This window comes from Astatotilapia calliptera, chromosome 12 (genome assembly GCF_964374335.1).
Source record: "Astatotilapia calliptera chromosome 12, fAstCal68.1, whole genome shotgun sequence".
In the NCBI taxonomy this organism is placed as follows: Eukaryota; Metazoa; Chordata; class Actinopteri; order Cichliformes; family Cichlidae; genus Astatotilapia; species Astatotilapia calliptera.
The window spans coordinates 31,086,445-31,114,192 of NC_137433.1; the positions used below are offsets into that span (position 1 = coordinate 31,086,445).

Below are 27,748 nucleotides of genomic sequence, written 5' to 3' on the forward strand. Positions count from 1 at the left end.
TACCACGGTAAGCATTTACAGGATATTGTTTTATACAGGAAAACTGTTACTCAATAAGGCCAATCTACTAGTTGTTTTTCTCTTTCTCTGTGACCCAAGAATTAATGTGTAAGACTTACAGGCTGGTACCTCAAGGTCGAAAACACCACAGAGATGAGACCACTTCCTTACTCCCATCCTCCCTTTTTCTTTATCTCCTGGAAAAGGCTCGTTAAAGGCTAGGTGGTTTGTTTCAGAATTCACTAATGAAAGAACTCTGTATTCTATGTCTAGGAGTGTATTTTGCTGGGATGATCATAAATTATAGCTGAACTGATAAACTACACACAGGATACTTCTTTGCTCAGAAGGCAGGAAGACGTTTCCTTATTTGGTCTGTACCGGTTTGAACTGGGAAAGCTGACACACGAACCTTTTTTTTCATCTATATAAACTGCTGTGTATCAAATAAACCTTTGAGTCGATTGGGAAGGCAACCTAAAGCAGTCTCTGTTTTCTTGTTCTCCCAAGCTGCTCCCGAGCTCGTACTAACACGCTGAATGGCATACCTGAGTGTTACTTTAAATAATTAGGAATCTTAGAAGGAAAGGACAGAACTCTGCTTATCGCTCACGCCACGGAGGAAACCCGGGAAGGCAATTTCCTTCAGAGTGCTTCTCATAAAAAACACAAATGTAATAAAACATCGTCTCTAATTATATGAAGGCTTGTTCATTTCTTCAGAGTCTGTCTTTATTCTTTCCACAAATTCCCGACAACAATACCTAAAAACAACAACAGTCCAAGGTTTCTGTTTGAAACAAACTTTTTCCAGCAGTCTTCTGGTTTGTTGATGTCTAATGTGTAAATCTACGAGAGAAGAAAATAAATATACTTCAATGGAAAACCTAATCTTAAAACACATGAATCTGTGCATGTTTCTCATTTAAATGTTGTATTAAAGTTGACCATGATCCTCACCTGGTTTGTCAGGTGCATTGCTACACCGGTGAGTACAGCATAGTAAGGGAGAGTCTGTTCAGCATTGACCCCAGCTAATACCAGTCCAGACATCATGGCCACAACGAAGCCACTCAGCCAGGGTTTGGTTTGCTCCTGGAACCTCAGTGCAGTAGATTTGACTCCTACTTTGATGTCATCCTCCTTATCCTATTTATGAAAGACAAAACAACACGAGGTCATAGTCAATCAAGGTCCCTACTGTAACATCCTGGATCCTGTGGACTTTCCTCCTCTGACCGCTAGCCCTCGCCATCCCGCTGTGTCGCTGAGGTCTGCGCCATCTCCACCACTACGCCCCCGGAGCCGCGGTGGGCAACCCGACGCTGTGGTGCAAACTCACCGCGGAGAGCTGTGCTTTACCCCGGCTCCTCGGAGAAGAGGACCCACGGCGCGGCTACCTGGGAGTCACTCACGCAGTCCGGCTTGCGCATCTCCATCTGAACACCCCCGGTGCCGCGGCGCGGGCGTCTCAGATGGCCAGCAGCCCCCGGTAGCACCTCCTCTCTCCACGCTGGTCCTCGGGGATTCCATCGTCAGGAACGTGCGGATGAGGGGGGCGCTCACGCTGTCGTTCCCGGGAGCCACTGTTGTTGACATAGTGGACAGAATTCCCAACATTCTGGCATCCCACCCACAGGTTAACCGGCTCATCATCCACATCGGCACCAATGACATCCCCAAACAGCAATCTGAGCTGCTGAAGTTGGACTTCCTCCAACTCTTCAGCCTCCTTGGTCAGTTGCAGGTGAGTGCTTTTATCTCCAGGCCCACCCCCACCTGTGGCAGAGGGATAGGCCGTTTCAGCCGGCTGCTCAGCCTTAACACCTGGCTTTCCTCCGCCTGTGTCTCCCACGGCGTGGGTTTTATTAACAATTTTGATGCCTTCTGGGAGAGGAGGCATCTTTTTGGGGCAGACGGGCTCCACCTCAACGCCTGGGGACGCCGTTTGCTGTCCGCCAATTTGGCATTTGGCGTACAGCACTCCCGCACATCGCCCTGTCACTACCCCAAATTGACATTACCTGCAGATCTGTCTGCCACTGACTGATGTTCCCCTGGTCCCTGCTCCTATATTTGTTCCACTTTTAACAGTAATACACAAAACTCTGGACTCGGACCTCTCTCTCCCACAGTCAACACAATACCCGTCATAATCACAAACAGAGAGCAACAGAATTATCATAAATCTAGTAACTCCAAAAACATTAATAACCTCCGGCCTCTTCAAAAATATCAACATCCATTCAACTCTATTGTCAAAAATCCACCAGTCTCAATCAGTATGGCACTTTTAAATGTCCGCTCTCTGTTGAACAAGTCTTTTATTATTAATGATTTAATTTTAGATAATAAACTTGACTGTTTATTTTTAACTGAAACATGGCTGGGTTCGGATGCACCAGTTTGTTCTCACTGAGGCCTCCCCACCAAATTTTAATTTCTCTTTTTCTGTTAGAAGTGGTAAGAGAGGTGGTGGGACTGCATCTTTAGCCAACAACACACTCACCTCCAAACAAATTTTACTTGATCATTTTACCACTTTTGAATTCCACGCTATTGTTTTCAGCAGCCCTCCAGTTTTATCTGTCACAATTTATAGACCACCTAAAGACAGTGCTGCTTTTATCAAGGAATTCTCAGAATTTTTAACAAACATACATTCAAAATATAATATGATAATTTTAACCGGTGATTTTAACCTGCACATAGATCATCCTTCTGACCCTGCATCAAAAGAATTCTTAAACATTCTTCACTGTTTGGATTTTACCCAGCACGTCACACAGCCGACTCACAACAGAGGACACACTCTGGACCTGGTCATCACCCATGGGCTGTCCACCAGCGTGTCCTCTGTTGTTGACTTGGCTGTCTCTGACCACTACTGTGTGTTTTTTAACATCACCGGTTTTATTCAGCGGGAGACCTCGGTGCGAACTGTGAGGAGGCGCTATCTAACCTCTGAAGTGGCTGCAAATTTTACCAGGGTTTTAGACGAATGCCCCCCTGCGATTTTACCTGCACCCTGCGATTTGATTTTTAATCATTTCAACAGCAAACTGAAAAAAAGCCTTGACTCCGTTGCTCCACTCACCACCAAAAACATTAACGTAAAACACGTATCACCCTGGAGAAACGAAGAAGTCAAAAAACTCAAAAGAAATTGCAGGGCAGCAGAAAGGAGGTGGAGGAAAAATAAAAATAATATCAACCATCAAATATTTTGCGAGCAACTTAAAGTGTACAATAATACATTAAGGAATTCAAGAAATTCATACTTCGCCAAAATAATCAGTAATAACAAAAATAATCCCAAGGTCCTCTTTTCCACCATAGATCATTTATTTAATCCTGATTTTAACAGCTCCCAAAGAACCCCCACAGACTCACTCTGTGAGCAGTTTGCAGACCACTTCAGGGGAAAAGTCAGCGCCATCAGATCTGATATTTTATCTAATCGCGATATGTTTGTAAACACATCTGCGGGCTCGATTGTACCTGAGGAGACATTGGACAGCTTTGTCCTGGTTAATGCTGAGAACCTTAAGAAAGTTTTCTCCACAGTGAGACCCACCACATGTCTTGTAGATCCAATCCCTTCTTCACTCTTTAAAACACTTTATGGATTTTTTGAGGCTGAGCTTTTATACATGATGAATTGCTCTCTTCAGTTGGGTGTCTTCCCTGCTGCCTTTAAAACGGCGGTGGTGAGGCCCCTTCTGAAGAAGAGCAATTTGGATTGTAATGATTTTAATAACTACAGACCTGTATCCAACTTACCATTTTTAAGTAAAATCTTAGAAAAACTTGTTTTTACTCAGATTAATGATTTTCTAAATGATAGACAGATCCTGGAGATATTCCAGTCTGGATTTAGGGTGAACCACAGCACAGAGACGGCTCTCCTAAAGGTTTTAAATGATCTTAGATGTAACTGGGACGCCCAAAAGCTCTCAGTCCTGGTGCTACTGGATCTAAGCGCAGCCTTTGATACAGTAGACCACGCTATTCTTTTAAACAGACTGAAACACATGGTGGGCCTCTCTGGTGCTGTACACAACTGGTTCACTTCCTATCTCTCTGACAGATCTTTTATGGTGAGTATGGATACATGCTCCTCTAAGATCCATAAAATGACATGTGGTGTGCCTCAAGGGTCGGTTTTAGGCCCTGTACTTTTTAATTTGTATATGCTCCCTCTCGGCAGTGTCATCAGGAGGCATGGAGTGAACTTTCACAGTTACGCTGATGACACGCAGCTGTACATCTCCGTGTCTCCTGATGACACCAGACCAATGGATGCCCTTTTTAACTGTATTTTAGATATAAGATCTTGGATGGCAGAAAACTTTTTACAGCTTAACCAGGACAAAACTGAAGTTTTAATCGTCAGTCCTGAGGCTCAGAGAGAGAAACTCTTGTCTAAATTAGAGGCATTTTCACTATGTCCTTCGCTACAAGTGAAAAACCTGGGTGTTATTTTTGACTCTGAGCTTGGTTTTATCCCACATATTAAACATGTAACCAAAATTGGATTTTATCATCTAAAAAATATAGCCAGAGTCCGCCCAATTCTCTCTCGGGCCAACACGGAGATGCTGATGCATGCTTTTATTACCAGTCGCATTGATTACTGTAATGCCCTGCTCTCTGGTCTTCCTAAGAAGAATATTTCAACTTTACAACTTTTGCAAAACTCGGCAGCTCGTGTGCTGACGAAGACCAGAGGGCGGGCCCACATTACACCGGTTTTAGAATCGCTGCATTGGCTCCCCGTGTGTTTCAGGATAGATTTTAAAGTTCTTTTATTGGTTTTTAAATGTCTTAATGGTCTTGGGCCTTCTTATCTCTCAGATCTGCTTTTACCATATGAACCCTCGCGGACCTTGAGGTCCTCTGGTACTGGCCTTTTGATTGTCCCTAAAGTCAGGACACATACTCACGGAGAGGCAGCTTTTCAGTGGTATGGTCCTCGTCTGTGGAACAGCCTGCCGGAGGAGCTCAGGGCCGCAGAGAACGTACATGTTTTTAAGAACAGGCTCAAGACCCACCTTTTTAATTTAGCTTTTACTTAGCGTTTATTTATTTTATGCTTATTTATTCTATCCTGCTATTTTATTATTAATTTAGGCTTTACCTAATATTTATTGATTTTATTCTTATCCATTTTTTAATCTTCTTACTCTATTTATATTTATATTGTATCCCCTTCTTATTTATTTTATCATTTTACCCTGTATATAGCCTATTGTGGCATATCTCCAGTGTTTCCTCGGAGGGGGCTCTCTGCACCGGGGCTGTGATCGACCGTGGCTGCTGGGTCGCTGGGGGTCCTCTCAGCCTGGCTGGGGGCCTCCTTTGCCTCCCTCCTGCTGTGTGCCCAGCCTGGAGGCTGCGGTCTGTGACCGGCTCTCGGTGCAGACGGCTCCCTGTTATAGTGTTTCCTCACTTGGCTCATGTGAACCCAGCCCAATTTTTACTCTTTAAGTGTGCGCGTGTGTGTGTGTGTGTGTGGGGGGGGGGGGGGGGGGATATGTGTGTATTCACATCATTTATGTTAATGAGAGTGTGGGGAGTGAGTTGGAGGGTGGGGTGGGCTGCTTTTAACTATGTAAAGCACTTTGTGCTACATTTTTTGTATGAAAAGTGCTTTATAAATAATGATTGATTGATTGATTGATTGATTGATTGATTGATTGATTGATTGATTGATTGATTGATTGATTGATTGATTGATTGATTGATTGAACGAACGAACATAGGACACATTAATCTCATGTTCACCTCAAAGAAAAACATCAGTAAACACAGTAAACTGCAATCCCTTAAACTGCATTTCTTAAATATAAAGGAACAGCTACCATGTACTCACAGTTTAAACTGTTTTTAAATTAGTTTCAGTTTCTCGGTTCCTTTCTTCTTAAATTTACAGGTTCTCAACAGTCACTTTATTATGTATACCAGTTCACCTGGGCAAAAATCCCTTATTGATGTCTGAGGTTAGAGGAGAATGGACAGAAAGGAAGCTGATAGGAAGGCAAGGTTAACTCAAATAACCACTCAGAAGAACATCTGCTAAAAAGCATCTCTCAACGCACAACACGATGGGCTACAGCAGCAGAAAAGCACATTGGGGGCTCCTGTCAGGAAATTGAAGCTATCATTTGCAAGCTAAATTGGACAACAGGTGACTGGAAAAACTGCTTTCCTGGTCTGGTGCTGATGACCTTGGTCATGATTTCTGCTGCAACACTTAAATGGCAGTGTCAGAATTTGGCATTAAAAAAAGCATGTTGCCAGGTATCATTGGTTCAGGGTAGTCTTGGTGTATGAGAGCGTTCTTTTACATTTACTGCACTCAGCCTTTGGTTTAAGGAAAGAATTGTGTTTAATAGGAACGAAGTGGTGCGATCTCTCAGGCCCACTACTTTACCTGATGTGCGTATATTGTGTCATATACCAGCGTCCACATCACTCCTGAGAAGTATAGCGGGAGACACACGGACCAATCACAAGAGCCTTTAATAGCGGACCAGCCGAGTAGAGCGCCCCAGTTGAAAGTGAGTCCTAAAGTGAGAGAAGAGAACAAGAGAACAGCTATAGTTCTGATAATCTGTAAAATATTAACTCTAGACAAAGAACACTACAAGATAACTTTACACAGCACATACCCAACACAAACTGTGGCCAGTAAGTGAACCTCTTCATCAGTGGGTAGGTGATAACAAGAGATAAAGAAGCAGCACCCAGAGCTATACTGTGAGAGCATTTTGAACAATGTGAGGGAAAGACTGCAAAATAACTGGATAAATAATCACTTTTAGTTACACTATGAAAATTAACACACTGTAGTAATATTGTGATCCAGTTCAACTGTTGCACTAATTTTTTTTTCTCATGACTCGGAGGATTTAATCTAACCTATATACCTGTTCCTATTCTTCTATTTATATTTTCTTAATAAAATGTCATTAACGTTCATACATAAAATTGATTCTGAGTACCTGTAATAGTTGAGACACAAAAGAACCCCAAGTGCAAGCGAGAGCTGCCCTCCCAGGAAGACCAGCGCCTGCATTCGAGAAATCTCTCCTGATGCGATTGGTCGAGAGGCTGTGTGGGACACCTGCGCAAAAACACAAACACTTTCAATTTATCAGAGCTGAAAAATAAACACTTTGAGCAGGGGAGTGACAGTGACACAGGTAAGACTAACGTCTGCTTAGAAATGGAAGTTTAATTTACTTTATTGCAAAAACATGTCCTGTTCATTGTTTGGAGTCAGCTGTAAGAAAATCTCATTTACTTTTTTGTCGAAGTCTTTGTCCCACATGTCATTGATGGTGCAGCCGGCCCCTCTCATGAGAAGAGCACCTGTACCAAACAGTGTGAGCATGCCCAGATCTGGGAAGCATCCAGGGTTAGCAGCCAGAGCAATGCTCCATGTACAGGGGAGGTACAGCAGCCATGTCCCTATGATTAAAAGGCAATGAATTTCAAGGGAATTAAACAAGGAAGTAAGATAAGAACAGAAACAAAGCCCACAAAGAGATGAATGTGCAGCCAATAGCTACATTAATCTGGTGGCATTTTAAATGTGGTTTGGTTTTAGATGCATCTGTGCAGTGACACTGAAAAAATGCAGGGGCAAGATATTTTAGACTCATTGTCTTACACAGTAATTACATAAGAGTTTTACAGTTTGGTAGGATTCTTTCAAAGAACAATTTTAACAATTATTATCTACATCATGAGTTAGGGCTACATGCTTACAAAGATGCTTCCCTGTTAGTGCCAGTTAATAGCTCTACAAGGTCAAAGATGACGTGCTTATTTTAGCCATTTGTTTTCTGAAGACTGTATTAATGTTATATAGCTTCTTGTTTTGTTCTGTTTTGTTAACATGGTGAAAATGCTGCTAAAAATCGTTCTGGGCTTAAAGAGTGCATGTTTGGAATAAAGTCAAAATTCTGCAATATTCTAGATATCAATATTTTTCTTTTAAACTGACACAGATAAAAATCATTGCATAGCAGAAAATGAATGTGTAGACATGGTCATAATGACCTGCTGAAGTTAAACCTGAGTACATGAGCTTGCTTTGTCACAGTAGGAAGGAAAAACTCCCTTTTAACAGGGAGGGACGGCTATCTGTCGCGACTGGTTGGGGTGAGCGAATGAAGACACGACAACCCAACAATGTGATGTTCATATAAGTACAAACCTATAGGTTTGTCCAGCCTCATCAGCCGGAGGTACGGTTGGACGTGTACTGGTGCTGAATTTACTATAGTAGCAGCTGATAAACTGAACCGTCTTCTCCCGTTTTGCTGTGTTTCAAGAAGTCTTATTGATGACCAGATTGCAGATTGGTTCTTAGGCTTTCTCTTCCACACACGGGAGTCTGAGGGGGGCCCATCTCCAGCCTGTATCCCTTCCTTCTGGATGAAGCAGGTAGAAAGTGTTATGGTTCAAAATATTGGGGATGGAGACAAGAGAAAAACCACAATAACAACACTGGTCCGGCCGGGTCAAGTCAAACGATGATTTTAATGATCACACACGTGGGAGATGGACACTGATGCAGACAGCCTCAGATCTCAAAATGGTGGAGCATTGCTCAAACTCTTATAGCCTCTGGTTCTCCCACCTTATCATAAAAGCCTAAACATTCACATGCTTTTCTCTCACACGGCGCCTAAGCTACGACCTTGGCTCCCCGTTTATCTGCTCCTGCTGAGTTGGGGCAGAAAACTCCAGTATATTCTGTTCTCTTCTAATCAGACAAATAAGGCGATGACTTTCTGCAAACAGTATTTCTTATAACATCATAAAACAATATCATTCATCCACAATAAATCAGCAGTCTAATGTAATGCAAATCAGTTTAACGAATGCAATAGTTATCAGCTTCTTCTAATTCAGGAGAATAATGCAAACTAAAACTACATAATAATTCACAATCTTTAGTTAGGGGTATAACATGGCATAAAATAATATTATAATCTAACAATTGACATCGATAACAAGCTCCATGGTGGATCCTTTTCAGAGTGCTCAAAGCTAGCTTGGCTGGGAACATGGTGTCTCTCTGCACACACAGAAGCAGAAAGACACATGCAAACGAAGGTTAAACAAATACATTTGGTACAACAGAAACAGAGATGTGTGAAACTTTTGGCTGAAACAACCTGACTGTTTTAGCTGTTTAGGTAAGACACTGCACACACCTACATGAGACAAGCTGGTGTTACAGTAACGAGGCTAAGCTATCACTGAAAATATAATTCAATTCAATTCAATTTTATTTATATAGCGCCAAATCACAACATAAGTCGCCTCAAGGCGCTTCATAGATACAGAGAAAAACCCAACAATCATATGACCCCCTATGAGCAAGCACTTTGGCAACAGTGGGAAGGAAAAACTCCCTTTTAACAGGAAGAAACCTCCGGCAGAACCAGGCTCAGGGAGGGGCGGCCATCTGCTGCGACCGGTTGGGGTGAGAGAAGGAAGACAGGATAAAAGACATGCTGTGGAAGAGAGACAGAGGTTAATAACAGATATGATTCAATGCAGAGAGGTCTGTTAATACATAGTGAGTGAGAAAGGTGACTGGAAAGGAAAAACTCAATGCATCGTGGGAATCCCCCGGCAGCCTATGTCTATTGCAGCATAACTAAGGGAGGATTCAGGGTCACCTGATCCAGCCCTAACTATATGCTTTAGCAAAAAGGAAAGTTTTAAGCCTAATCTTAAAAGTAGAGATAGTGTCTGTCTCCTGAATCCAAACTGGAAGCTGGTTCCACAGAAGAGGGGCCTGAAAACTGAAGGCTCTCCCTCCCATTCTACTTTTAAATACTCTAGGAACAACAAGTAGGCCTGCAGAGCGAGAGCGAAGTGCTCTAATAGGGTGATATGGTACTACAAGGTCATTAAGATAAGATGGGGCCTGATTATTTAAGACCTTGTATGTGAGGAGCAGGATTTTGAATTCAATTCTGGACTTAACAGGAAGCCAATGAAGGGAAGCCAAAACAGGAGAAATATGCTCTGAATGCTACCAACACACTTGCTAACTCTAGTGTGATATAACGCCAAAGCAAGCTTACAATGAAGGTTACAATAGAGAATATACCAAACACTGGACAGATGACAACCACATCAATACTTCCCTGCTGGGTCGTCATTGGTCGTCTCTTCTTTGAGGCTGACAGACAAGTTGGAGGACCAGCGCCTCCAACTGGTGTGGAGTGTGCATCACAATTTCCTTACTGGTTAAATAAAAACCAGGTCTCACACTAACTAGTTTTTATTTTTTATTATGGCAGCTCCATATTCAGCATTCTTTATCCAGTATATCCACTTTGCCTCCTCTGCACATGTACAAACAATCAGTAAGTTGGTTTTATTCGTTTTTGTGGTTTCTTTTGCAATCCTCAATGGGAAATAGCTACAGAGGTCACTTTCTGTCAACCATATGTATGCAATAATATAAATAATATTCAGCTTAATGGAAGCTTTTATATGCCAATAGTTTTTTTAATAGCAGTGTTTTGTTAGTTTATCTAACACTGCTTCACCTAAGGCGTTCTTAACAATTGCCTGTTTCTTTCTTTTTTTGCACTTTTTAAGGAAAAGCACCCATGCTTTTTTGGTTAAAACCATATGTTGGAAAACCTCTTTGAACAAGCCCTGTAAGTCTACTTCACTTATTTTGTTCTTGTTAACATACAAAACAACCATGGAGTAGTAACTGATCGGATCCTAGAAATTTATTTCTGTTCATCTGGACCCAGCGTTTAGTAGAAACATTTTATCACTTATCTATGTGACTTCTTCAGTTTCAGCCGACTGCAGGCTTCACCAACTTTACAAACAATACGGCTGCATAATGACTAAAATAACACCAATAAGCCAGAAGCTTAGTTTCAATAAAAAAAAAAATTCAAAGTGAGTAATAAGCTAAATAAGTCCTAAACAGATTCTTAAATTTACTTGTCAAGACAGGGTAGGGCTGTGGAATATGCAACATTATTGCATATGCAAAAAACATGTGACAAATGTAAGCAGCGTTACAACTGAAACCTCACTGCTCTTGCTGAACAGTGCTGCACAGGGCCCTGTTCCAAAGGGCTTCGGAGTTGACGTAAAGCGGCGATGTATGTCGGCAACCTTCCGATTACAAGGCGAACTCCCAACTCTTGAGCCACGATCGCCCCAAAGACTACAATGAGAATAGAAACAGAGCAGTGTGGCTGGTTAAGTGGTGCAGTTGATAATGAGAAACATGCTTTCATTTTGTACTTTTTTAGTATGAGTACTATTCATTGTGAGATGAGGAATGGCTGCATTCACCGCATTATAAGATCGTGAAAGATAAACTCTTAAGCCCCTTCTCGTTTGAGAGATGGTCGTTCCTTTTTTACACAAACGGCCTCCTGCTTAAAGCAGGATATCTGCCTCGAAAGGATTTGCGCATCATGAACATATAAAGAGTGAATTTGAAACATATTGAGCAAAAAATGCTGTGAAGACGTGATATATGACACAAATCTAGATCCTTTATTTTTTTTCCTAGAATGTTTTAGCTTTCATCTTGTTGTAAAAGCCAGACCCTCTGCAAAAGTCTGCAACATCAGTATAAAATTTCTCTGGGATACCAAGGTGATATTGGTAAAACAAAGCTTTTCTTGCTTTCTTTGTGACCTGTGCAGCTCAGCAAGCATCGTCACTGCAAGCACGTGGCCAACTGCCTGCGATAGAAACCGAGCCTGAAAAAAGGATTTCTGTTATAAGTTTTTAATAACAATAGCGCCCATTTATTTAAATATGCGGTGCTATATAACACTTACAGTATGGAGGATTTGTTAATACCTTTCATTGGACATTATAATACCTATATCGCCGGCCATAAAAACAGAAAACAACACCATCACAAAAACAGAAAAGACTTTTAAAAGGGGGGCTTGGCGTTAAGGTATGAAATCTACGTACTTCCGGTTACTGTTTCCCCAGATTTCACAATGAACTAAGCGTGGAAGTAAAAAAAACAACAACAAAAAACTCCATACGTTTTCGTGAATATTAACAAACACATATTTTTTTTTATCAAATTGATAAAATTTAAAAAAATACAATTAAGAAATCCTAGTTCGTATTAAACCAAAATACCCTGTCGTTATATCGAATCTCGTGTAACTGCTGGTAAATAACATTATAACTGATATTTTAATTACTTACACAGCGGAGGTAGTTTTCAGGTAGTTTTATTTTGAAGGGTTGGTGAATTCTACGGAAGTGAAGATGTTTTGTTGCGGTGGGGGAAGCACAGGCCAGGGAGAGTCACACACGCTTGAAAAATGGCGGAAACGTGCTCCGTGTTCACGCGACTTCCAGCAGCGGTTCAAAACGGTGCCTCCTAAGCCTTGTCCTGTTTTTGTGTGCATGCGTGAGTAAAAACCTTGCGTGCATCGCGCACTTTAGCGAGTTGCACATCTCGGCATTTTGTTAAAATAGGTAGGATCTGTTTATTCGGTTGACTCGTTTTACGTCTCCTTCCTGTTGAATATGCTACACTGAAAGTTAAATAGAGGTGTTGAGTTCTTTGTGCTGCCATATTTAAAGATAATATTAGCAAAGCGTACAATCTCGCTCTCTCGCTCTCTTTAAGTATTCACTTGTGTGTATAACTTAATAACGGATAACGAAGTAGCGTCGGATTATGTTGTGCTGCTTCTGTGCCTTGAGAAAAATAATAATCTGTTTTTTCAGTTGTCTAGGTGTGTCACTTAATGTGTAAGGCTGTGGGTTAAAAGAGGCATGCAAGATGGAAAACGGTATGTATCACAGAGGTATGCAACGTCTTTGTGAATAGATACTGACCTATGCTGATCTATACTGGTCTGTTGCCTGCCCCCTCAGATACAGTGGAGTGCTCCACCTCTGGCCACATCAAGCAAGTCATCAGCCAAGCAGTCACTGAAGAATCCCAAGTCGAGGCTTTCCATTGTAGTCACTGTGTGCTGATCTTCGAATCCAAGGTGTACCTTTTTGAACACCTTAACAAGGTGCATGGCCTCAATACAGAAATTTCTCTCAGAGAGGCTGGTTTATCCCCTGGGACTGACAAAGCCAACACAGAGAGCAGCAGTTCAGGAGATAATTTTAAATGCCAGAGGTGTGATTTTAAAGCTTGTAGTTGGGATGGTTTAAGTGAACACGAGGAACTGTGTCACAAAACTTCAGAAAATCCTAACGTGTCAGGAGGTGTCATCATTTCAGAAAACCTCGACAGCACTTTAAGTGTCATTTCAGCAAACCAGAACAATGAAGCTGCAGGAACATCGGAAGATCCATCAGTTCTTTCAGATATTTCTACCTCAGAAGCAAACTGCACATTAAAGGACCTGAAAATTTTGCAGGAATCTCCTTCAAGCTCCTGTCCAAACAGTAGTGGTGTGTTTAAAGTCACAGCAAAGTCTGTGATAGATATCACCGGAAGTAAGTCGTACCCTTTTTTGCACACTGACTTGACTACTGATTTGACTAAAACTCCGGAACAATTCAGAAAGGAAACTGTTCCTGACAGTGCTGTGAAGAGATCCAGTGGTAAAAGTTTAAAAGGTCATCCTGTCAAAAAAGCCAAGTTGGATAACGAAGAGATGCTCACGGAAAAAGAAAATAGACAACAGTCATCCAGCAGCGAAGTCAGCGAAGATGAAGACGAGGCAGACGCGGCAAAAGTGTATTCTTGTAAACATTGTGACTACAGTGACGTAGGCATCAGGCGAATTTCTGCCCATTATCAAAGTGACCACCCTTATATCAGATACAATTCTGTCTACATTCAGGACGCAAGTGATCACAGTGCCACCTTTCGTTGCTTGGAGTGTCCAGTTGAGTTTTTAAGCACAGCTGACCTCAAGAGGCACTACTTGGAAAATCATCCAGATGCCCCAGATGTATTTGCCATGAAATCATGTGGCCTCAGTTTGGTTTTCAAATGCTTTCTTTGTAAATTTACTATCAATCTATTGAAGTCTTTGAAAGAACATTACAAGGCAAAGCATGCAACATATGAAGTGGAGAATTCCTTATTGTTCTGCAGATATTCAATGTCTGAATGCCAAGAGGAATCGTCTCAGCTGAGTCTAGATGTTCACTACCAAAAAAGCCACCCAGATGAAGTAATCACATTAGATAAAATCAAACAGTCCGCTTGTCCCACATCACATGCAGCATCAGAGATGACATCTGAGAAGTGTTCAGATTCTGTGATTGTAGTAGATCATTCAGAGACCACACCAGAAGCCTGTAAGAATCGTTCAGAATCTTCCCAAACCACGAAAGGGGAATCTTCGAAGTTTCCAACAAAATCCAGTAATGAAATTACTACTGGACTGGACATTTCCTCATCCAGTTTACCAAATGAAACATTTTACTGCCAGTTCTGCAGTTACACAAGTACCGAGGTTAAGAGTATCCTTGGTCATCACAATGCAAAACATTCTATGGATGCACCAATAGGTACTGATGATGTCCTAGGGTACAGTGCTGAGATGCAGAAACGTCAGAGTGAATCTAAGATGTCAAAAAGTCCTTCATCTTCCCAATTTAATACTAGTAAACAAGTGAAGATGTGTAGGGAAAAAGAAGATCTGTATAAGGAGGATTACACAGCAGATGCCTCAGAAACAGGAGAGAGACAGAACAAGTCCTACGCATGTCCAGAAAACTTGTTTTACTGCCACAAATGCAACTTTGGAAATCCATCTGTAAAAGGAGTAATTATCCATCAGGCTAAGGTTCATCGAAAGTGTAATTCCAGCACTAAGTGTGTTCTTGAATATACAGCTTTAATCCATGATGAAATCAGGAAAGCAAATGCAAAGGATTCCTCTTCTTCCCATCTACCTCCTCCTATAATAAATGAAGGCGAAGAAAAAGCATTTTTTTGCCACTTTTGTAACTACAGGCATATTACTTTGGATCGGGTAATGCACCATTACAGCAGAATACATCATGGATTTAAGGCGAAGACTTCAGAAGTCCTTCTGCATACATCTAAGATCCACGATCAGGCACAGAAATCTCCTCTAACATCCACTCAAAATGAAGAAGCTGCTCAGGAAATCCTCAAGCTGAAAATGAAAAAGAAAAAAACAAGGAAGCATTCAAAGTCTTTGGTCATTTCAGCAACACCCTCAGTGACAACCCCACACAGAAAGAGGTCCCTGAACTGTTACGCATGCGCATACAAAACTGACGTGATATATGCTCTGAAGACGCATTTAAGGAAAATTCACAAAGTAAAGCGTACAGTCACAGATATTTTAAGATATTATTTTAGACAAGGATTATTAGAGCCCGGCTATTATTGTGAATTCTGTGTTTTCAGACATGAAAAAGCTGCAGCAGTTTATGAGCACTACGAGGAACGCCACCTAGGACGTGTCCCCTGCGTTGAGTATGTAAATTTTCAGTTATATGCCGGTCCTGGAATGGTCCATTGTAAAAAGAAGAAGCCTGATCTAGAGCAGAGTGGAGGCAATGGCACTGAAAACAGATTGCTATCCCAAAGATCCGGACAAAATAAAGCTGGTTTGTCTTGCAAAAGATGCTCTTTTAAATCTAACTCTTTGTCAGATCTGGCACACCATTACCGAATGGTTCATCCTTTGAGTGCAGAACTTTCCAAGAAAACAAGCGCAAGCTGGCGGGTGGAAGACCAAAGTGACAGACCTGGCTCATTGTCCTCCAAAGTGTTCAAGTGCCTTTACTGCTCTGCAAATTTTAATAGCAAACAGGGTCTCCACATTCACTGTGGATTGAAACACCCGGAAGCTGTAATTGAAAGATATGAACAAGAACAAAAACCAGAACAGCAGCTCCAAAAACGTCTGCATAAGACATTGAAGTCTAGCATAACAGCAGAAAAAAGCCTCTTGATCTACAAGTGTCCAAAGTGTCCATATGTGAATGTTAGCTCCCAAGGGACCCTCACTCACTGTCAAATGAAGCATCCAGCAATTGTAGTCTGGGCAGATGAACTTGAGACAGGTGAAGTCTTTGCATCAAACATGGTCAATTGTACTTTAGGAAGACGTTCTAATGAAAGAGGGTACTTGTGTAAAAAATGTTCACAAATCCATGGATCACTGACAAAACTCAATGCTCACTGTAAGATGGTTCATCATGACAGAAAAGTGTATGAGCACACTGACACTGAAAGCCAGCCGGTTCACACATCTCAGGGCTCAGCACGGAAGGATGCCTCTGTGAAAAACAAAACTTCGAGAGAAGTAAAAATTGCGAAAAGTAGACAGGCTCCACAAACGGAAACTCCTGAGGCATCCCCATCAACTTTGCTGTCCGGCCTCTGCAGCAACAAACAGTTGTACAAGTGCCAGATGTGCACCTATAAAGGACGATATCAATACCTCCAGCGCCACTACAAAAATTATCACAAATTGGATGCAGTCAGTATTTACAAACTTCTTGAGAAATATAAGCGTAAATGGAACTCTCCCAGCAAAATACTTAAATCAGGCAACAGCACAAAGGTTAAATGTTTGAAATGTCCAGAATTAACATTCAAGTCGTCGCAGCTGCTCATTGACCACTATAGTACTTTTCACCGCTCAGAGTGGAAATTGGACTTTACTGTGTTGTCACTAGGATTGAGGAAAAAGAAAAACACTGGGGTTTACAAATGTGACCACTGCAACACACAATTAAATGGGATTCGAATGGTGTGTTATCACATGGATCGCCACAGAGAAAGGATGCTAGAGAAGGCCAAGGCTGCGCAGAGAAAGGAGTCGCTTATTAGCACAACACTAGAGCAAGAATCCAGCGAGGTAAGTTGACGCTGTAATTCCTGTCTACGCTCTTTGTCTTCTGATCTACTCGTGTTATTTGACCATTACTGTGATTTATTTTATTTTTTTTCCAGCCCTGCAGGCAAGATGAAATGACCACATTGGAAACTGTGAACGAGGTTAATCGTTGGAACGGGACACCAGTACAGAGCGCCGCTACATCAGAACTCTCTGATGTACAGCAGCCAGAACTAGAATCGAATAGAGACAAACACACGTGTAAACAGTGCGGCCGGATGTTTATGTCATTGAAAGGCTTGCATTCCCATGAGCACAGCCACGCAGCCCTGGCAGCCATCAAGAAACTGGACAATAGCTCCACATCTGGATTAAAACACAAGTAAGAACTTTGGGCTTTTTTTATTGTTAAAAACTAAACTAAAAAAAAGTATTGATAATAGACAAATTTAAGCTCATATATTAAAGCAGTCACACCATTTTGCCACGCTTTTTTCTTCTTCTTCTTCTTCTTCTTCTTGTGGGCTCACTTAAAAAGTAACATAGCCAAATGGAAATTTTAACAGTTGGTCTTGTTTAGTCTGAAAAAGTACAGTGCCTATCTGGGTATTGGAAAACCTTTGCAGAAAAGCTTCTTTATCTCAAGATTTAAAAAAAAAAATAAAATAAAAAAATTTTTTATGTAAATATTAGGGCTGCTCAATTAATCGAATTTTAATCACGATTACGATCTGGGCTTTAAACGATCATTAAAAATGACTGAGCCGATTATTAGCCCCTCCCTCGTGCTTTACTCTCGCGCTGCTCCGTGTGGCAAATCGAGCGCACCTCTCTGCATTTCGAACACGTGTCACAACAATTAAGAGGACCCGAGGGAAGCTCCGAAAGCTAAGCAGAAGTTATTTGGAGAGGAGAGTGACTGCTGTTGGTTGAAAAGAGAGGTAAAAAAAAACTTCAGTGGTGTGGAAACATGGGTTGGCGGAGTCAGACGTGGATCAAGTAGACATAGTGTGTAAACTTTGCTACAGTGTCGTAGCTGCACCACAGAGCAACACTGCAAAGTTCACTAAACATAGATGTTTACATTTTTCATTTATTTTTTATATTGCAAACATTTGCACTGTTATCAGTATTTGCACACTATTTTATATTATTTTTTGACAATCTTTAAAGTCATTATTCAATACATTGTTATTGTTAAATAAATATCGTCAAATAATCGAGATCTCAATTTCAGTGAAAATAATTGTGATTATAATTTTTGCCATAATCGAGCAGCCCTAGTAAATATTCGTTTTCACATTTGTTTTAAATGTTGCATTTATTCTCGCATTTGCATTCAGGATGAGTAATAATTGATACTTTTAATTCTGCATCATCACACATGCGCAGGATCTGACTAGTTTCTATAGTCAGGTGACATAATGCATTCCTGGTTTGCCTCAAGGAGGAGACACAAATCCCTTTGGGGTGGCATCGGGAAGAGAACCTGGCATAAAAGTGTGCTAAATCAAACATGCCGCGCTATCTGCTGTTTGGACCCTTTTTGAAGAAGAAGCTTCTTTTATTCAAATTTAGACATTGTTGTCAATTATTTTAAATGTATGGGAATAACTTGGATGAGTTTTATGAGGTATTTGACTTGACAGACATCTTGAATTTGTCATTTCTACTCATTACTCAACACGAGTTGTCACCAAACACCGACAGATTTGCAATGTTATCACTGATTTCTCCTGTTGTCATTAGGAAAACTCTGGAAATGCACATGGAGACGGGTCACTCTACCTGCCAGTCAAAGCCTACTCATCAGAAGGACCTCTGCTGCCCTTTCTGTCTGTACCAAACTAAGAACAAGAACAACATGATTGATCACATTGTCTTGCATCGTGGTATGTTGGAGCATTTGCAGGATTTGTAGGAACGTGTTCTGCTTTCCGATACCTGACGCTGTCACATAAGCATTCCCTTTTTTCCTTTTTTTTTTCTTTACAGGGGAACGTGTAGTGCCAATAGAGGTTCGTCGCCCCAAGCTGTCACGTTGCCATCAAGGCATCATCTTTGGGTCAAAAAAGGTATTCTCTTTAACTGATGGGCGGACGGTGCTTTTGTTCTACACACTGCTGTCATAACCATGAAGATCTAGAAAATCAAGAGAAAATGAAGTTGAATGAAGAATTAAGTTATTTAAGCCTATAAAAAATGTAAACAGCAATTAGATGTCAGATGTCAACATGTCTGGTATTTGAAGGGAGTAGCCAACGAAAGAGAGTGGGAGCATACATCCTAAAAATATGAATAGATATATAAATTAACATAAAGAATTCATCAGAATGACATTTTTAAATGTCAACCATGCATCTTGCTTAGTAGCACTGCATCACTTTCACAAGCTACATATAGACAGTGGACTTACTTTTGCAAAAGAATGGTTTTATTCACATATCACATTGGCTACAGAGACATTGGCACTGGGCCATTTGATTCCTTTAGTCTGAATGTTTTTGTAGTCCAAAAACTTTGCCACAAATCGGTTTAATATTGATTAAGGTTGCACCTAATGGAGTGATGCAGTGCATATCCTACCCCAATTCCTTGGCTATTAAAAAGTGCTACATTTACAGGGATTAAACCATAAGTAATGTCAAAGATGGACATGGACAACTACTGTGACACGATCCGTTGGTTTCTGAAATTGTGTTTTGATGCCCCAAGATTAGCATTTTCACCACAACCATCTTAGTTTCAAAGTAGGGCTGGGCGATATGGCCTAAAATCCATATCACGGTATAATTTGAAGCATGTGCGGTAACGATATATATCAGGATATATTCTTTTCTTCTGTATAACGTATTTTACACACTATAAGGCACACTTAAAATCCTTTAATTTTCTCAAAAATCGACAGTGTGCCTTATGTATGAATTCTGGTTGTGCTTACTGACCTCAAACCGATTTTGTGTTACACGGTGCGTAGAAATCAAAAAATGTTTTAGTACGACTTTGGAGAGCTATGAAAGCGCACCGCTTGATGGATTGCCGGAGCATTACGGCTGCCGTAGTCAGGAGCCTTGCGGAGTAATCCAAAACTCCGTCCACTTCAGGTCCCAAAGTCAAACACTGCAGCGTCACTGAGAGTTACAAACTATCGCAATTCTTTCATCTTTAATAAAATGATCAGCGTTTCTGCTCTACCAGGTGTAACAATTAAGTTTAACATCCAGGCATCCATGAAAACAGAATCTATTAAATTGAATGGAGTTAGAAGTTAGCAGGAAATTTGCTCGCTAGCTTCCACCTAAACATCATATAGCATGTTCTGACTGAGAGATTTCTGAAAAAATTTAAATGTACAGCTCTGCTATCACTTCCAACATAAATGAAGACAGAAAACTAAACAGCAATGACATTTGTAAGGTTACTGAAGTTGGGCTAGCTGGTATATAATGATGTCCTACGTGATTGCTAGCGACACAGCTACGTTAGCATAACATTAGCACAGTGAAGCAGAAGGATGAATGCCAACTTTTTCCCACTCGATAAAAGTTAACGTGAGGGTTTCTAGTGGTTAGGGACAAATGCAATTGCATGGCAGGATGCTGTAAACGGACCAAACTTCAGTCAGGAGAACAACTGAGATAATCCATCCACAATACGAGGTTAGTCATTAATATACTGCAACAACATGGGAATATAGCAGCTGCGAGAGAATTCAGCATTAATGAATCAATGGGACGGAAGTGGAGGAGTGGAGTTTTTGGCTATCCCCATATTCCAAAAGTGCTTTGTCTCTTTGCTATTACTGTCGCTCAGTAAAAATTGCAGATGATGTTGTTTTTAGTCGCTGCAATGCTTTCAACCAAAACAGGCGCAGCTTGATGACACCATCAACATACGCTATCGCGGTAGAGCGGTATAGTCAAAATCTCTACCGTTGGCCAAATTTATATCGTTTCTACCGTATACCGTTTATACCGCCCACTTCTATTTCAAAGAATAAGTTGTGGTGAGAAGGAGAGGGGCTGACAGTGAAACTGCTATCTCTATGCAGTAAGCAGACAAAAGATAATCCAACATTTTTAAGCAATTTAAACATGATTTGCAAAATAGTTGTAGTAATGTTTTATTCAGTATGCTTCCAAAATCAGTGACTAAGCCCATAAACTCACAAGGAAAGTGTTTACTATGTCATGTCTGTCTTCCCATAAACTATAGGACTGGGAGTCTTATCTCAACCCCATAACTCCAAGTGTATTATATTGGATAAATAAGTTTTTGAGGCTTCCACATCATCAGTGCCCCACCCCAATATAATGTGATGGAAAAGTGTATCATAATTTGGACCTTGATTCTGTCTATGCAGGTCATGAAGAATCATGAACTCGTGGGTCAGGGGAGCCTTGATCAGCTGGAGGCAAGCATTGATAATGTGCCAGTAACAGAAGAAGAAGAGGAACATTTGTCTAACATGGACCAGCTAGATAAGGAGAGAGAAGATGTAGAAATGGAGGACCTTTTTGCAGACTGTGATGAGGTTCCGCAAGCTGAGAACCTGGAAGAAAACTATACCACAGAGAAAAGTGCACTCCAGATCAGGGAATGCCAGGAAACCAACGGAGAAAGTCCTGGCCAGACTTCCGAATCAGACATTCAACATGAAAATGCCAAACCAAACTCTACTGTCCAAAAAGAGCTGCAAAAACAAGCGGAGCTTGTGCTGCTAGAGACTGCAAGAGAACAGGAGACAGGAAATGTGGAACAAAGTGTAACAGAAGTGAAAATTACAGATACCCCATGTGAGGATTACGGCGATCCAGAGGAAGAGAGGCAGACAAATGAAAACCAAGCCCAACCTGAATTCACAGAATCTGGAGACAAACAACAAATGGAGACAGGAAATGTGGAACAAAGTGTAACAGAAGTGAAAATTACAGATACCCCATGTGAGGATTACGGCGATCCAGAGGAAGAGAGGCAGACAAATGAAAACCAAGCCCAACCTGAATTCACAGAATCTGGAGACAAACAACAAATGGAGACAGGAAATGTGGAACAAAGTGTAACAGAAGTGAAAATTACAGATACCCCATGTGAGGATTACGGCGATCCAGAGGAAGAGAGGCAGACAAATGAAAACCAAGTCCAACCTGAATTCACAGAATCTGGAGACAAACAACAAATGGAGACAGGAAATGTGGAACAAAGTGTAACAGAAGTGAAAATTACAGATACCCCATGTGAGGATTACGGCGATCCAGAGGAAGAGAGGCAGACAAATGAAAACCAAGTCCAACCTGAATTCACAGAATCTGGAGACAAACAACAAATGGAGACAGGAAATGTGGAACAAAGTGTAACAGAAGTGAAAATTACAGATACCCCATGTGAGGATTACGGCGATCCAGAGGAAGAGAGGCAGACAAATGAAAACCAAGCCCAACCTGAATTCACAGAATCTGGAGACAAACAACAAATGGAGACAGGAAATGTGGAACAAAGTGTAACAGAAGTGAAAATTACAGATACCCCATGTGAGGATTACGGCGATCCAGAGGAAGAGAGGCAGACAAATGAAAACCAAGCCCAACCTGAATTCACAGAATCTGGAGACAAACAACAAATGGAGACAGGAAATGTGGAACAAAGTGTAACAGAAGTGAAAATTACAGATACCCCATGTGAGGATTACGGCGATCCAGAGGAAGAGAGGCAGACAAATGAAAACCAAGCCCAACCTGAATTCACAGAATCTGGAGACAAACAACAAATGGAGACAGGAAATGTGGAACAAAGTGTAACAGAAGTGAAAATTACAGATACCCCATGTGAGGATTACGGCGATCCAGAGGAAGAGAGGCAGACAAATGAAAACCACGTCCAACCTGAATTCACAGAATCTGGAGACAAACAACAAATGGAGACAGGAAATGTGGAACAAAGTGTAACAGAAGTGAAAATTACAGATACCCCATGTGAGGATTACGGCGATCCAGAGGAAGAGAGACAGACAAATGAAAACCAAGCCCAACCTGAATTCACAGAATCTGGAGACAAACAACAAATGGAGACAGGAAATGTGGAACAAAGTGTAACAGAAGTGAAAATTACAGATACCCCATGTGAGGATTACGGCGATCCAGAGGAAGAGAGGCAGACAAATGAAAACCAAGTCCAACCTGAATTCACAGAATCTGGAGACAAACAACAAATGGAGACAGGAAATGTGGAACAAAGTGTAACAGAAGTGAAAATTACAGATACCCCATGTGAGGATTACGGCGATCCAGAGGAAGAGAGGCAGACAAATGAAAACCAAGTCCAACCTGAATTCACAGAATCTGGAGACAAACAAAAAATGGAGACAGGAAATGTGGAACAAAGTGTAACAGAAGTGAAAATTACAGATACCCCATGTGAGGATTACGGCGATCCAGAGGAAGAGAGGCAGACAAATGAAAACCAAGCCCAACCTGAATTCACAGAATCTGGAGACAAACAACAAATGGAGACAGGAAATGTGGAACAAAGTGTAACAGAAGTGAAAATTACAGATACCCCATGTGAGGATTACGGCGATCCAGAGGAAGAGAGGCAGACAAATGAAAACCAAGCCCAACCTGAATTCACAGAATCTGGAGACAAACAACAAATGGAGACAGGAAATGTGGAACAAAGTGTAACAGAAGTGAAAATTACAGATACCCCATGTGAGGATTACGGCGATCCAGAGGGAGAGAGGCAGACAAATGAAAACCAAGCCCAACCTGAATTCACAGAATCTGGAGACAAACAACAAATGGAGACAGGAAATGTGGAACAAAGTGTAACAGAAGTGAAAATTACAGATACCCCATGTGAGGATTACGGCGATCCAGAGGAAGAGAGGCAGACAAATGAAAACCAAGCCCAACCTGAATTCACAGAATCTGGAGACAAACAACAAATGGAGACAGAAAATGATTTCAAAGTGGATGAAGAAACACCAGCTCAAAAGCAAGACGTTAAAGCACTTGAGCATAAAACACTGAACATTGAGGCAAAGGTAGAAGATGACATACTGCGTCATATCTTACAGTTGGCCAATGATGACAGCAAGATGCATAACAAGGCAGATGAGGGTAAAACGGTCAAGATGGAGAAGGGCACTGAGGCAAGTGATATCCCATTAGCTGAAGAGAGCAACTTCCCTTTGTTCCAGAATCCAAAGAATCAAGTTGGTATAGAGGCAAATTCAGCCTTAACAAAGCTAAATGTTGCACATGTAAATAACACGAGGACAGAGGAGAGTTTAAAAATTGAAAGACATATGTTAACCCTCCCGCCCACTTGTGCACAACTTAAGATGATCACCGGCGATATTTTAGGTGTCTCGTTTACAAAATTAAAGCAGGAAGAAGTGCACACTCAGCAAATCAGTGAACAGGAACCTAAACCTTGCACAGAAATACCAGTACTTGAGGAAGAATGTCTGAAGAAGGAAGTGCACTCTCCTGAATGCTTCAAGGAGGAAGAAGAGAACGGTCCTTTCGAGCAGAACCAAGAATCTGAGATGCTCACAGAAGACGAGGAACGACACCAAGATCAGGCGCCTGGTGACCACGACGGGATGAAGGATGATGATTGTCTGCAAGAGCCTGAAGGTAAAAAGAAATTATGAGTGAATTGAAATATTAGTTTTTGTGCATTTTTGTAAGCAAAATGCAGAAGCGGTGTGGAAAAACTAAATCTTTGCGTCTATAGGATGTAAGAAGGTAAGTAACAGCCAGATGCTACAATCATCAGCAAGTATGGTGACCTCTGTAAAAACAAATTGTCTGGCAGTTCATTGATCTGATTCACATGTGTGATAAAACAATGCACAAGGTGAAGATGCTCAGACAAACCAAAGACATATATGTAGAAGAGCTACATCTGAGACTCTAAAGGCTTCAATAGCGATGTCTAGCGATACTGCAAAGCATCACGTTTGGAGAAAACCAAACAGGATAACAGCACAAGCTGTTCACCTCCACACTTGCCTTTGTTCTACTCGTGTGCTGTGTAGATCACAGCTGTATCCACACCTGGGCATTTGTTATGCAGATGTTGTGGCAAACCTTCTGGCACCTACTTATACAGTACAGGGAATAGGGCTGCCACGATTAGTCGACTAGTCACGATTACGTCGACTATCAAAATCATCGACGACTGATTTAATAGTCGACGCGTCGTTTGAAGCTTTGTAAGATCACAAAAGACGCAGGAATAAGTAGTAGGATTTAAGAGTGTAATAACGGACTGATACAGAAGATGGCAGCACTGCATGTACAAGGATGCCAGCTGCCGTTAAACCCCGAAGAAGAAGAAGAAGCAGTGTCCCAGAATTCATAGCGCAGCCCAGCTCAAACGGCGGCAGCTAGTTAGTTTTAATATTACTCTTATTATTCTTTCTGGGTCACAAAATAAAGGTTTAACATATGTTCAGGCGAGAATGTAGCTGTGTAAACCTCAAATATCTGCTCAGTTTATCAAGACAACCACATATTTTCAAAAGCGCTCCGACGTTTTCGGAGACGTCTGTTACCCACTAGCTCGATAGCGAGCCGGGGGCTAGGCTCACTAGTGCCCTGAGACCCACCGCTGTCTTTCGCTACTCAGGTTAAACATATATAAGTCACTTAGATAACTTAACAATGTTATTGTTTAGCTTTTTTTAGTATTTTATTTGTTCCTGAGTAAATCAGTTTGGGTGAGATTAAAGTTATAGTTTTTACATAGCTGAATAAACGTCAAGCAGACAGCTGATTATCAGAAGTGTGAGATTCTCGAGAATATACTCCAGTGTCCTGTTATATTTTAGATAGCAAGGAGTTTATTAAACTTCACCGAAACAATCTGCAAATTTCATTAAAATTTAATAAACTACCATCTTGTCTTTATTTTTAGTTGGCACAGACCTTAAACACTTAAAGCTGTAAGCTAATGATAGTTATATAAGAGCAGATGCTGCTGGTGCAATAAGATGTACTTTTACGTCCAGTGGACGCATGATCTGATTAGTCGACTAATTGCAAAAATAATCTTTGACTAGTCGACTATCAAAATAATCGTTTGTGGCAGCCCTAACAGGGAATACTACCTGCACGAACCAGTCATCATCAGGTATTAATCTTGATTTCACTCTGCCATTACAAATTACATAAACATATGGGACAGTTTTCATGCTATATCCTCCGAACCTTTCGTAAGTGAATATTCTCTAGGGTGTACAGATGTATGAATCAAGCCTGTTCAGAGTTAGGATGTTGTATAAAATATAAATAATGCAGCATGCAGTGATTTGTATGGTATCTCTATGGTATTTATTTTAAAAAAATATTTAAAACCCCTCTCTCTTCTATAACAAGTTACAGAAAGTTGGCACCTTTAAAAAGAATGAGGACCTGTGACCAGAGCAGTACATTTTTGGATACTTTAAGAAGGTGCAGTTCATGCTTGGCACATATTTCAAAATCAAGTATCCGTGATGGTATCCAGGCATCGATTACCTTCAAAGGTATCACTAATGCTTAATAGTATCTACTAGGTTTAGAACAACAGAGACAACGGCTTTTTTAAGAAAGATCATATTTACATAAGAAAGAACACATTTGCATCATGAAATTAGAAACATAACAATGTAGAACATAAAATCGTCATTTGAATTTAGTACCAAATCACAAAAGTGAGGTCTTTAAGTTGTAAGGCAATGACCCTACAGTATTAGAGAGAAAACCACAACAATCAGATGATACCCTATGGGCAAAGCACTTGGTGATGGTGGGAAGGTAACCCTCCCTTTTAACAGGAAGAAGCCTCCAGGGAGGGACAGATGTCTGCCACAACGGTTGGGAGATGAGGTGAAACTCCTGAGCAATTTATCTTGCTCTTTCAATTATATAAGCTATGTTCTGATCTTTGATAGGATTAGAACACAGCACAGTCCCTTCAGTTTTCAAACGCGTACAGGGTTGTAAACACAGTGGCAAAAATGTTCCTAATCACACTTTTGTGAGATATGTCAAACTCAAAACGACCATGTGTTTTTCAATAAAACAATCTGTTGCTTGAAGCATTCAACCACATCACGTGGTTTTAGCAGCCTGTTGACTTTGTTTCGTTTCCAAGAATTGTTATGTTGTTGCCTAACCTTTCAGATGCCGTTTCCAAGAATCAACTTTGTGTGATCACAGCTCTAGAACAGCTAATGTACTAAAAAGACTCTGATATGAATGTCAGAGGCCATTTCTTCACCATTATAGATGAACTCTTAGCCTAAGTTAGACATAATGTTTTTACATCTAAAGTAAAAACATTATATGTATACAGATATCCTATTTAATCACAGCAATATCTCTTTCACTTTCAGACTGTTCTTGGCAGTGTCCACTTTGATGCTGCTCACCCAGAGAATCACCTCTGTGTCTTTGGACCTTCAGGAGAAACGAGTCGTACTGACACCATCCAAAAGGCAGACTTGTGTCACGCTTCTCCCTCTAATCAGCTACATCCTCAATTTTACCACACTGCTTGGTGGTCCTTTGGATTCCTATGGACAATTCATTACTCTAATGGAGGGGATCAACCTCACCTCGCCACCCAGTCCTCTAGGTGTAGTTTTCCTAAAGCTGATGCAAGTATTAATGCTAGAGTGGGTTAGATTTTATCTTGTCTTTTTTCTGAAACATCTTATCCATGATTTCAACCCTGGCATCCTCTATGGCAATGGTTCCCAAACTTTTTTTGCTGGGCCCCCCTTTGTTTTACAGAAAAGTGTTCTTCGCCCCCTCCCCCTTGCTCGCGCATGCACGCACGCACGCACGCACTAACACATCCTCCAACCACACATACCCGCACGCACGCACGCACGCACTAACACATCCTCC

The 27,748-nt window shown here is 41.1% G+C and overlaps 2 protein-coding genes and 1 long non-coding RNA gene across 5 annotated transcripts; 1 reads left to right on the plus strand and 2 right to left on the minus strand.

Annotated features, from left to right (window-relative positions):
* Positions 1-710: 710 nt before the first annotated feature.
* Positions 711-8,459, minus strand: LOC145432450 (4-hydroxybenzoate polyprenyltransferase, mitochondrial-like). Its single transcript, XM_080309404.1, has 7 exons — positions 8,228-8,459; positions 7,310-7,476; positions 7,008-7,129; positions 6,675-6,760; positions 6,437-6,570; positions 961-1,149; positions 711-849 (listed from the first exon to the last, which is right to left on the minus strand). Exons 1-7 carry the CDS (start codon positions 8,247-8,249, stop codon positions 733-735), a joined length of 837 nt encoding a protein of 278 aa, XP_080165530.1. The 5' UTR covers positions 8,250-8,459; the 3' UTR covers positions 711-732.
* Positions 8,460-10,312: 1,853 nt separating this feature from the next.
* On the minus strand, positions 10,313-11,975 carry LOC145432453 (uncharacterized). Its single transcript, XR_013912746.1, has 3 exons — positions 11,859-11,975; positions 11,713-11,777; positions 10,313-11,230 (listed from the first exon to the last, which is right to left on the minus strand). It is a non-coding gene; the product is annotated as an uncharacterized LOC145432453 (long non-coding RNA).
* Positions 11,976-12,319: 344 nt separating this feature from the next.
* LOC145432447 (uncharacterized) lies at positions 12,320-27,748 on the plus strand. 3 transcript variants are annotated; one of them, XM_080309380.1, is made up of 8 exons: positions 12,320-12,454; positions 12,778-12,842; positions 12,928-16,865; positions 16,961-17,226; positions 18,594-18,736; positions 18,840-18,919; positions 21,208-24,484; positions 27,232-27,748. In XM_080309380.1, exons 2-8 carry the CDS (start codon positions 12,833-12,835, stop codon positions 27,255-27,257), a joined length of 7,740 nt encoding a protein of 2,579 aa, XP_080165506.1. In that variant the 5' UTR covers positions 12,320-12,454; positions 12,778-12,832; the 3' UTR covers positions 27,258-27,748. The 3 variants fall into 3 exon arrangements, with proteins under 3 accessions (XP_080165506.1, XP_080165507.1, XP_080165508.1); XM_080309381.1 differs by having other exon boundaries at positions 12,351-12,522; XM_080309382.1 differs by lacking the exons at positions 12,320-12,454; positions 12,778-12,842; positions 12,928-16,865 and having other exon boundaries at positions 16,882-17,226.

Bases quoted from the DNA above. Each gene is read 5' to 3' on its own strand.
- LOC145432450 (XM_080309404.1), bottom strand. From the start codon at position 8,249: ATGAGGCTGGACAAACCTATAG. The intron at 7,130-7,309 runs GTAAATGAGATT...GTTTTTGCGCAG, and splicing joins ACAAAGACTTCGACAAAAAA to GTGTCCCACACAGCCTCTCG. The intron at 6,571-6,674 runs GTATGTGCTGTG...CTCTCACTTTAG, and splicing joins CTGGCCACAGTTTGTGTTGG to GACTCACTTTCAACTGGGGC.
- LOC145432447 (XM_080309380.1), top strand. The intron at 18,737-18,839 runs GTATGTTGGAGC...TTTTCTTTACAG, and splicing joins TCACATTGTCTTGCATCGTG to GGGAACGTGTAGTGCCAATA. The intron at 18,920-21,207 runs GTATTCTCTTTA...CTGTCTATGCAG, and splicing joins TCATCTTTGGGTCAAAAAAG to GTCATGAAGAATCATGAACT.